The sequence below is a fragment of the Glandiceps talaboti genome, chromosome 15 (genome assembly GCF_964340395.1).
Source record: "Glandiceps talaboti chromosome 15, keGlaTala1.1, whole genome shotgun sequence".
NCBI classification, from domain to species: Eukaryota; Metazoa; Hemichordata; class Enteropneusta; family Spengelidae; genus Glandiceps; species Glandiceps talaboti.
In genome coordinates this window covers 20,926,028-20,938,201 of record NC_135563.1, presented here as the reverse complement: position 1 = coordinate 20,938,201, position 12,174 = coordinate 20,926,028, and the positions used below count along the sequence as shown (strand labels likewise).

Sequence of the window (12,174 nt, the reverse complement as noted above, 5' to 3'; positions counted from 1 at the left end):
TGTTGGCTTCACTTTCACTTTCAATTTTCTTGTTTTAATTTACAACTCAATGTCTCAAACGAGAACAGCAAAATTATGCTTGTTCCACTTTCTGCCTTTTCACAGAATAATTTTGTTTCAAATCCCGGACAGGCCCCCATTTTCTGTTACGGTAGAAATTACCAAAATAGAAATAAAGTGAAGTATACGCCATGGAGTTTGAAGAAAGGAATTTTACTGCAACCTCAAAAATTAATTAACTACTTACACAAATAAATGGCTAAGAATGAAATAAAGTTTACAAGTATTACTACTAAATAAATAACTAATACCTTGCTTGGTCGAGAGCACAGTGTAATCAAAAGTTGCTGTAATTTCGAGGGTTCGCCGCAGAACAGTCTTGATAAGTGTCAATGAGTTCGAAGGAGTTCACAGTATAGTTCAGTTGCACGATAGATTTAGTCCGAAAATTGTCTACGTTAGAAGGCTACACATGTACAGTTGACTGACGTGGCAATATGCAAATACATCGACGAGGCAAAATTGTACCTTTTTCCATCCAGCACTTCAGAGCCGTAAGCTTCAACTTTTACCAACTTTCAGCACTTTTCCTCAGCCTTGCACTCCGCTATTCATTTCAGGCTTTCATCCTTCAAGTACTCAGATTCTAATGGCTATCTCCCTTCACGTCTTGTCCACTCGGATGTTTCCAGTCTCTGCTGAAATCTCGAGCTGTACTCTCTTATATAGTGACTTAACATCTGGCTAAAGTATTTGCATCTTGCATTCCAGGAACAGCTTCACCTGGGCGAATGAGGGCGCTGTCAAATGTGACCTACTTTGAACATGTAACGCATACCCTCATTAATTTAAATACGTCCTCTCGACCAAGACATCTCTCTCGACCAAGCTCGTTAAGTTAATTTTAAATAAATACATTTACAAAATATGGGCATCATAACAATATGTTGAGGGTAGAAGAAAATCAAGTAGGGTTTTTCGTCTCTACAAGCCTGTTTCGTGAGTAAATCACTCGTCAGGAGATGCTGACGAGTGATTTACTCACAAAACAGGCTTGTAGAGACGAAAAACCCTACTTTGATTTTCTTCTACCCTCAACATATAACCCGATCTGCGTGCAGACGTATCGAGCACTGTACTACGGATAAATCTTACCACTGACTTCATATATATATATATATATATATATATATATATATATATATATATATATATATATATATATATATATATATATATATATATATATATATATATATTCATATTCATATTATTTATTTTCACCAGACACAAAGGGAAAATGATACACAACTAAGAAGATAATATATATATACACACACACACATACACACCTACACCCCCGCGAGGGGGAGGGCCGGGGGAAATCAGGCCCGGGCTGTTGCATAAAATATTACCCTCCCTCGATTCCGTCATACTAAAAAGTAACCGGCCCTCAATTTCCTCTAAAACATGACCCTCTCCCTGTTAAAATAATTTTTAAAAACATGTTTTAAATGCTGTGTAATAAAGTTGCATATTGATTCTCACTCAAAATGCTACTCGGACATTGCTATCGCCAAGACTCTAGACACAGCACAACTATACATGGACACTTACACAGAACTTCTCAGAGAAGGAGATGTACGTAGCTTTCTTATCTCTCAAACCATAATCTGTCAACACTTATAATTACAGAACACAAGTGAAATTATATCAAACCCCATTTCCCATAAATCATCTGTACTCCAGCCCTCTACACGTCATTGGGTAAAAGTAGTCACATGAACCTAGATTGAATCATAATTGGCCAAAGAAATGGGATTATGCAAATCCACCATTAAATTATGACCTGTTTGATATAATAATACGCTACTGACTGGCAAAGTGTGAAGGGCTTTATATGTTTGCACACCTGTGTCTATTTACTAAACAATAGACTAATTAATCAAATTTCCTTTGAAGCTCACCTACATCCCATTTAAAATAGGGTGTAGGTACAGCTTCAAAGGAAATTTAATACTACTAGTATGTTGTCTTTGGTTCTCAGTTCAATGGCCAGTATCTGGCTACTTATAAATTTCTTTAGATAACAAGATTACATCCCCTTTAGTTTCAAGTTCAATGTTTCCATTTCACTAACTGATGAAGTTCTACTTTGATTGTACCTTCTCTTTTAGTGGTCTGAGATTGTACAAAAAAACTAACCACTACTCTATGACATGCTCTCAGATATGGAAAAGGATACTAGTTTAAAGGAATTAATCAATATCCCACTGCTGCCACCACGTTTAAAATGTTAATGATGTTGGTTATTTCCCAACTGCTACCACCAGAGTAAATTTGTGTGACGGTACTGCATCAATTAATACAATGTACCTGTGTTTGAATCTCAATAGCTGAGCTGAAGGCCAGAAAATTAACTCTCACCCCCTCCCCTCCCGCAACTCCCAAAGACGACCATACGGGGAGGGTCCACTGGAAAGAGGTGTTTTTTTTTATGCTTTCAAGGTATGACAAAGGGTGTACTCTTTGTAAATGAAAAGTAATGATTTACAAATGGAAACCATGTCAGTGTCTGATTTCGATGACAATGTCGTGTTTTGATGTCTTCTTGTGGCACTTGCTTTGACGCTACATTGTATATAGTACCTTTGGTGATAATATGATGAAAACATCACGATATTAACACATTGTTTCCTGTTTTTGCAAATGGGACACTTCAAACAATCCCTAGTATCTATTTTGTGCGATACTGAGTTGGTATGAAAAAAGTGTGGATTTTTTTGGTATGAGAACAGTATGGGTTTTGGAGGTCTCAAAGGAGCCCTCTCCCCGTACCAATGTATACACAGTTGCCCCCCCCCCCCCCCGAGATCTCAAACACTAGTTGGGCAGACTCCCGATATTGTCGGGACCGAAGTCAACATCAGCATGATCAGTTTAGATCCCAGTGGAGTTTTTTTTTTCAACCAAGCGACTGTTCGTCCAACCCGAATCCCCGGGTTCTGCCAACATGACCATGGTATGGTATGGTATGGTATGGTATGGTATGGTATGGTATGGTATGGTATGGTATGGTATGGTATGGTATAGTATAGTATAGTACAGTACAGTACAGTACAGTACAGTACAGTACAGTACAGTACAGTACAGTACAGTACAGTACAGTACAATACAGTACAGTACAGTACAGTACAGTACAGTACAGTACAGTACAGTACAGTTTATTTGACATGATATAAACAAAAACAAAAATAATAGATAATTATAAATGTATATAAAACTCTAAACTACAGTATTATAAAGATTATCACAGCACAATAAATAAATACGTCACATCACAGCACAAACACTAAATGATGCCCTCACCGTTCAGTAATTGAAACTTTGTTTGTACGTTTACATTTTGTAACAGTCGCTAGTAGTCTAACATGTCACAACAGACCATCTCCACTACGAAAGGCCATGTCATTTTATTTCTTGCGTTTAAAAAACTGGTGAAAACAAGCAAACTGAACGCAAAGAAAGAACCAACCACCTACAACGGACACATTATAATGATGACTTCCGAACGGAAATTGAAGTCACATGACTGAAAATTCAGTAATGTTATTGGCCAATGTTGAAAATTTGCATACGTAAATAGGATTGCCGAAGACGTAATTAGCAGAACAGACGTAAGTAAAATGTGCCCACTTTTCTCACCAAAATCTTCACGTTATCAGTGACTTTAGGTTTTCAAGTCAATTTCTGTGTCATTCAGATATCTAGACACCGATATTACATTTTTACCACATGTTTGAGGTTTACTTCTGAAGTTGAACTTGAGTTGAAGCGGGCCAAGAACACTGACGCCTTCAAAACATTACTACTCCAAAAAGTAAACTTGCTGCAAGACCTGATAACCAGAGCTCACCATAAACTGTACACATTCAACAGGACATCATTTCAACACTGACCTGTGCGCGGTAACCGCAAGGTGTTTTGCACAGTATCAAGCAGAAGCAGAACAGCGGGGTTCATTGGCTGCAAACGGTGTAGGGGACGAGGTCACCTGCACGGTGTCTTCAGTTGAGATTTACAATATTTCCGTAAAATCTGCTCAATTTTAGAAGAAGATGACGTTATTAAAACTTGATAAATTTACTCTGTACGTACACCAGTAAGAGAAATGTGTAGTTCTGTTGCTTCACACGTGAAGATCCGGTCAACAACTTGCGTTTCGACCATGCGTACTAGTAGTACTAGGCTAAAGCCTTTAGTGTTGTAGTTCAGCTGTTCACCCCCCCCCCCCCCTTCACTGGTGCATCACCACCTACCTGTGGAAACGAAACATTAATAATTCGGAAACTGTTTTGAGAAAGTATGTAGTCATATTACATGACGATTTCTAACAAAAGTATGAGGACTTATAAATCTCAGCATTGGAAAAAACAGTAAATATTGCATAAAATTATTGCATCTGCATATGTGAAAGTGTTAACTTAAAGTGATGTAGAAAGATAGAGAAACTCTACATAAGAGAGTGTAATTGGAAATAACATAATGATCACATTGTGACCACACAAATGTTAAAAAACAATAATAGAATGGGGTTTTATTCAGATGTTTGGAATTTGGAAGTCTGAAGTAAAGGTATAGCGCTAGTAATTCAGTACAAAAATCAAGGTATAGTGACTGACATGTATTAAGAAATCTTTTTTTTTTTTGAGGATGTGTGTCATATTGAAATTGCATATCAAGTATGTGAAGGCATGACAATGAAAATTAAAGTGCATTGGAGGGGAAAATCATTTTAGTCTGCATGAATTTTCTTTTGGAGAGTTGTCTTGTCGCCAGACTTCATCGCTTTGTAATGCTTTGCTACTTTGGCCGCACTTCATGTGTCTTACAGAGGTATGAATGTCATGGAGTCTGACAGCGAGACTGTTGGATAATATTTACATTATTACTTGATTTATCATATTCAAAAATTACATTGTCCTGGCAGTAACTAAGATTCATCTTCATGGAATTATCGGTAAGATAGATTTTATTTTTTTAAATTAATCTTGAATGAAAATTTATATTATTTTTATCCAGTGATGCAAATTATAAACCTTGCAAAAATGGGTCTACATGATATTTCTAAAGTTAAGTGTACAGATTTATGTAGAAAACGTGTTTATATTTCTAGCTTTCTAACTTTCTAAAATGATCTACTAAGTACTATTGTTCCTGTTCAGTGCCAGAGAACATTACACCATATTGGCACTATACAAATTCTTTTGATTGATTGATGGATTGATTGATTGATTGATTGATTGATTGATTGATTGATAGTTAGTCTTCAAAACCTATACAAGTGTGTAGACAATATTAGACATCTAGACACTTTGCATAAAAATTATATAGAAATATGTTTAATATGTATAGAATCTTAGTCCAGAGACTAGTCTTGATGTATCTCAAGAAGCGCTCTACACTATGTGTTGACTTGAGAACTTCTTGAGATAGTCACCCTGAGACAGGTGTTGGGGATAACATCGTCACCCTAAGACAAGTCTATGGGATAACAGAATTTAGAAATCTATATTCTTGTTTTTGACTGCTCTTGTGATGAATTATGTAGTAGAGCGCCACCAGTGGTCAGAATGTGCAAATGTCACAAGGGGAAGCAGTTCACAGTTCACCCCTTTTACTGCTGCATGTTTGTGATTTACATTATGGTCAATGTATCTACAAAAATGGACATTGGAGCATCAAATCCATCTGAAAATTCTGCATAATTCTTTATATTAACTTTTAATATACCGTTGTTTATGACCAAAAAATGTCTCATGATGTTAAAAGTTTACATAGCACCAGCTATGTTACAAAGCACTCCATCATTATTAACAGTCAATAACACAGCTGTCTATAGTCACCAGTAAATCAAGGTACTTCAATGGCATACCAAAACTGTTGTGCAAACTTGCATGTAAATAAAGATATGTTTATTCTGACCTGTACATATTAACTAAGACAACCATCTTGAATTTTATGACCAACTTAATTGTCTCCAAATATGTTGTGTGTTAGCTTCCTCAGAAAGCCTTTGTGACCTTAAAGTAAGCCAAATACCCAGTCATATAGATTTTCTAAAACTACGATTTGACATTTTTGTACATTTTATACCTTATTTTGAAAAATAAATCCTGATTTTTAGTCAGTCACGCTACTTACATGTACTTCATGTAAGATTTCAGAACCTATACACCTGACAGCATTTCATTTATCTCCAAAGCTGAGGAGAGTGTACCAGGGATATGTAATTATTACAGATTCCAGCTGTAAATGAGCAAATGTTTGGATTAAAAATGAACCCCTGTTTTGAACCCGTGTATCCATGGCAACTGTCTCTAAAGGTAACTAGTGGTGGTTAATGTTTACCACAGCATATCAGTATTCACAGTTGGTAAAGGTTTTATTCTAACATTGTATCTTCATACAGTAATGATAAATTTTAGAGTAGGGCAGCATGGATGGCTGTCTAATACACAGACATTCATCTCTATAGTTAACCATTCACCAGTATACATGTATTGCATTGTATCAAATATTGCTAGACTGTTTGGCTTGACCTACGACCTTGTCTCATGACTGGGTTGTATTTTAACTCTCTGTCGTACCACTTTGTTCAATAGCATAATGTTGCTAGGTCATGAAAAATATTTGTCAGGTTGTAGGCTGTAGCTTGTGCGGCTGATAGCCTATTGTCATTCAGTCTACTCTGAGTTTGTTTCATGAAAATGTTTGCAGCTCAGTGAAGACAGGAAAACTAGCCGTTCAAAACAACATTTTGCAGTACGACTCGTATATCCGTATGTTGAGTTGTTTCTCAAACTATGTCCCTGGCATTTTGGAGTTTGCAAGTATTTTCTTTATTTCTATTTTAACTGTATTAAATTTGAGAGTGTGTTATTAGGAATTGTGTCACTTAATTACAAGTTTGCTGAAAAGACCATTTTTACCCCAGTTCTTCATATTTATTATTGCAAAGAGTCAGTTGGGGTAATAAGGGAAACAAAATGTCGACCTTAACAAAGAATTTATCGCTAAAAATTAGTTGTTTATATTCCAACAGGTGTATCTGTGATTAAAAATGGAAAAACAAGCTGTTTTTTTGAGGGACGATGTCAAAAAACTCCTCAGAAACAAGTTTATAGTGATACTAGGAGATTCAGGTGAGTTCTTGCATACCATATTTTAATTTTATGGAGGCTTGATCTGGCATACAAACTCAACCTTCTGTTTTACGACTAGTTAATGTAAAGCCTAAAGGTCAGAGTCTGAAATGTCAAATTGTAAACCTGTGTTGACACACTTTTTACAAAAAGAAGAATAAATAAAATGATAAAATGTTGTGTTTTTGTTCGGAGTGAGTGCAGTGTGTTTGGATAATATACCACATGTATTTACTGAGGGATGGGGTATTTTCTTTGGGTGGGGAAGTGTGTTAAACTGTATCGACTAGTAGGTGGGTGTGTACATGAAAAAGCTCTGTTCAAAATGAAACCATATTAATGATTGATACAGGACTGATCAAGGTACATTTTTAGCACAACTGAACTGAGGTTTAGTTGTGCTGTAGGCATGAAGAAATGTTTGTCTGTGTGTGGATGTTTGTAATCAACTTGTAATAAAAAAAATCCTGCAAGACTCATTTAAGTGAAACTTTGTTAGGATGTTCCTTTTGAGGAAAGTGATCTGATCCGCAGTATGCAAAATAAATCTTAAAAATGGCATCTCAAAACCTATTGGGCAGATTGAGATATGACCTCAGCCAAATGCCAGCAGCTTTTCCTGTAACAAAAATAATGGGTACACATCCGACCAAGAATTAATGATATCCTAGCCCAAAACACTCCATAAATTACTTTTGAATCAATGCCCCAACCCATACCAATACAGATGTGCTACAGTGCCATTGGCACTAGTGTTAAAATCAACACAGTTCAGACATGATGATCTCAATGTATCAATAAATGTAAAAGTGAAGAATGGTGTTGCCATTGCTAATTTCCTTTTCTTGTTTTATCTTATCAGTCCAAAGAAGTCTGTACAAGGACCTGGTTGTTCTCCTACAGGAAAATAGATTTCTTTTAGACAATGAGCTACGGAAAAAGGTACAGACCATATATCATCAAATCAAAAATGTTGACTTTGAAGTCACTGTCAATTTGTCAACACCACTAACAAGTGATAAAAATAGTGAGACAGAACCAGTGTGCCCTCTAATGATAGCCAAATTTTGTTGTGAGTCAAAATGATAAAAACTGTCATTTCTTGTGAGTCACCACATAGTAAGATAGAGGGGAACAAAGTTTGGTGTGTCACCAGAAATTGTGTGACGTCAAATTGGATTAGAGAGCACACTGGACAGAAAAGTAGATTGCTACAACATGAATTACATAGTGCACTCAACTCATGCACAAAACTGTTCTGTCTCTCTCTTTGACTTTGATAGCTTAATATGTTACAAAGGCCAGTGAAACGGTATGTAGGATTCTCCTCAAATCTGGTAGCTTTTGTTGCATTATTTTCAGACAGCAATATGAACACACTGCATAATTATCATGATACCCAGTATTGCTTCCAATTTAATTCAGTGGCAAGTGTGTGTATTAAATGTTTGCAATAATTTTCCGTGTCACACCCTATTACACTTTATCCAAATAAGGCATCAGTCGACCTGAAGGAGCGTCCAGGATAGGACGTGAAAATGTTGCCATTCAAAATAACAGCAAGTCCAGTACGATAGATTATAATCATATTACGTCGTTATTACAACATTTATTACCATGTTTATCTGACTGACTGCATAAATAAAGTCATGTAACTTCTTTTAGTTAGATCATGGAATGTCAACTAAAGTTAATTAATTTTCTTACATTCTTTTTGAGGATGAGATTACATTCCACAATGGAAATTAATTCAGCAGGGTTGTTAATTTAGAATTATTAAATGCTTTTTTGAGGGTGAGGTGACATTCTGCAATGATGAACTCTTGGAAGGTGGTATAAAGGGTGAGCTAAATAATGGTACAAGTTACAGAGAAGTGAGACAGTACAAGACAGATTACATCCTTATCAGGTATGGTATTAGTTTCAACTTTATTTATCAAGTTGACATCATTATTTATACTTCCCTCCCTATAATATAATACAATATAATGTCTGTCCTTCGGTTGAGATGATGAAATGATATTCCATTCATAAGTATAAAAATTGGAGTCCATATCATAATCCTTACTGAAACAGTAATTTGTAGCACTCAGATTCTTTATAACATGCTGTAGAGGGTTTTTATTCTGTAATTAAAGTAAGTATAAATACTAGTTAGCTGAAATACTCTTAACTTGTAACTCTTTTCTGGTATCTTTAGTGAAAGTAGAATATAAACAAAATAGATGATGTATGCTTTCAGCTAAAATTAAAAATAACTGCTCCTGGTAAAGGAATTACCAGTACAAAAGGTAAGACTGAAGACCCCTAGGCTCAATATATTAGATGTTTACCCATACACTACTTTTGATTTGATTTGATTTGATTTGATTTGGCAAAAAATATTCAGGAAACCACAAAACAAAAAACGGAAATAACACTTCAGCTTTCACAAACAAACAAATACAGCACGGAATACCTTTGCCAAGGATAACACAAAAAAAGTTTTAACAACTTATTTCCATTGTGGTCCTCCCACACCAAACATTACATAGCATAAAAACGACGAAAAAACAGTACATAGCAGACAGAATATACTAAAAAAACTGACTCAATTTAAATAGCTCCCGAGTGAAGGAAACAAATACCACTTGGATTTGGGGTGTTTGAGTACACTCTAAGTTGATAAAAAGACTGTATTTAAGGGATTTATCCAATCCAAAGTTGTTATCCAGGGCTTTAGTTAACTTCTAAACTTGTTAGACAAATTCAACCAAGGGAAGGAACTATTTCAGTCAGAATTTTCTATTAATTTCCATTGAATTACTCTGACAGACCACAACATAAAAGTGGTCAGCTAAATACAGTGTTTATATACCCTGTACTACTGCTAACTTGGCATTATAAATTGGTATTCTCTGTGATCTGGACTTCAAGTCCTAGTGTCTATCTGGTGTGTCAAATTTATTTCCCCCATTAAATGTTAATAAATAACATGTCATTGTGAACCAGAAAAAGGTAAGTTATAATTATACATGTATTTATTTAAATATTACCAACCCAACAATGACCTTGAAATTAGTATAAACTTGCAAGTTTATTCCAAGATTTCTATCAAGTTAGCAAATATCCATGTGATTTGAAACGCCAGTATACACTGTATAATTGGGGACCTGGTAGGATAGAGGTTGCAATGTGAATGCTTTAATCCTATGCACTTATACAGGCTGCAATGGATTGTATGCTTCCCAGGGAGTTGAGGAAGTAAAGGGTCATTGTGCTGATATAGATCCGAGCCAGGGGTTATAATTGTAAAGTGCTTTGAGCACAGAGTGGGAAAGCGCTATATAAAAAATAACATTATTGTCATTAATATTATTATACAATAAATATTTGTGACTATTTATTGTATGATAATAAGCACCTGAGTCATGAATATTACGTTGTCACTTTTCCTCTTGCTATTTTTTATATATTTCAGTAAGAGTGTACCTTCTAAGCCGTTATTTGACACACCACTGACGCACACAATTTCTAGTGACGTACCAAAATTTGGTGTTCTCTTACTATGTGATGACTTGCATGAAATGCCAGTTTTTATTATTTTGACTCACAACAAAATTTTGCTATTAGAACCAGATAGAAATTACTTTGTTCAAGATTACGTAATGTACAGAAAGGTAAAAACAATATTTGGTAGAATTTTAATTTCTAATCACTATATCCAAACTGTACTCCTTTTTGTTGAAGGTTTTATTTTCTGACCCGTGTGTATGGTCCGTATATGGAGACAGTATTAAAAGACCTGATGGAAGAGCCCAAACCTGATGTAGTCATCATCAACTCATGTCTGTGGGACATCACCCGATATGGTCCATCATCCATACCAAAGTACAAGACAAATTTGGAGGAGCTGTTCAAACGTTTTCCACAAGTCTTGCCTCCACAAGCAATGGTGGTGTGGAACACTACACTACCAGTATCGAGTAACATTAAAGGTGGTTTCATGGTCCCTGAGGTAGCTTTCATGAATGACACACTAAGATTAGATATATTAGAAGCTAATTATTATACTCGTGATATAGTAGTATCCAATGGATATGATGTTCTTGATCTCCATTATTACTTTCGTTGGCAGCTTCATAGACGAGCCGGTGATGGAGTTCATTGGAACGAAAGAGCACACAGGCGTATAACTAACCTAGTGCTGGCCCATCTTGCCACGGCTTGGGGAGTAGGGGTGCCTCGTTTAATTGGACCTGACCCCGTTGTTAGAGACAACATGATACGACTCATTCGTAGTCAAAGTGCCATCGAATTAGATTTTCATAGTCGTGCAAATCTGAGTGTTCATGGTCCACGTAATGGGGTTAATTCACCTCCAAATATGTTTTCACGCCAAGTTTTTATGCACCCAAATAATGGCTTCAACCCACAAAATAATAGATTCAACCTACATAATAATGGTTTCAGCCCAGAAAACAATGGGTTCAGCCCACAAAATAATGGATTCAACCTACATAATAATGGTTTCAGCCCAGAAAACAATGGGTTCAGCCCACAAAATAATGGATTCAACCCACACAATAATGGGTTCAATATGGTCAAGTCACCTGAAGAACGCTATGGCGGTCCTATTAGACGCACTAACTATAGGGGTGGTGCACCATACATGTCTCCACACATGGCATCACAACAGCCATTTCTTCTCCAAAATCAAAACATGCCACCATTACCCTATGTTGATTTCAGTCGTGCTATTGGAAACGATTTCAATTTCAGAGGTGACTTTAACATGTCTCCACCACTTCAACATCAACAATATCGGGGGCAGGGGGCAGGGGGTAAAATTATTAACAGAATGCACAACAGAGCCAGACAAGGCCCTGGCTATAACAGATTTACCCCTTATGGTGGTGTCAGAGATAACAGAAATGTTATTGCAGAAAAAAATGCAAATGCATGCACACAAGAAGTCCGAAATCAGTGA

The 12,174-nt window shown here is 36.1% G+C and overlaps 1 protein-coding gene across 1 annotated transcript; it reads left to right on the top strand.

Moving 5' to 3' along the window:
- Positions 1-7,123: 7,123 nt before the first annotated feature.
- LOC144446330 (PC-esterase domain-containing protein 1A-like) lies at positions 7,124-12,174 on the top strand. Its single transcript, XM_078136076.1, has 4 exons — positions 7,124-7,205; positions 8,068-8,147; positions 8,999-9,114; positions 10,935-12,174. Exons 1-4 carry the CDS (start codon positions 7,124-7,126, stop codon positions 12,172-12,174), a joined length of 1,518 nt encoding a protein of 505 aa, XP_077992202.1.

Excerpts from the sequence above, each read along its gene's own strand:
- LOC144446330 (XM_078136076.1), top strand. The coding sequence starts at position 7,124 with ATGGAAAAACAAGCTGTTTTTTTGAGGGACGATGTCAAAAAACTCCTC. Across the intron at positions 7,206-8,067 it reads AGTGATACTAGGAGATTCAG|TCCAAAGAAGTCTGTACAAG; the intron begins GTGAGTTCTTGC and ends TTATCTTATCAG. Across the intron at positions 9,115-10,934 it reads ACAGATTACATCCTTATCAG|GTTTTATTTTCTGACCCGTG; the intron begins GTATGGTATTAG and ends TTTTTGTTGAAG.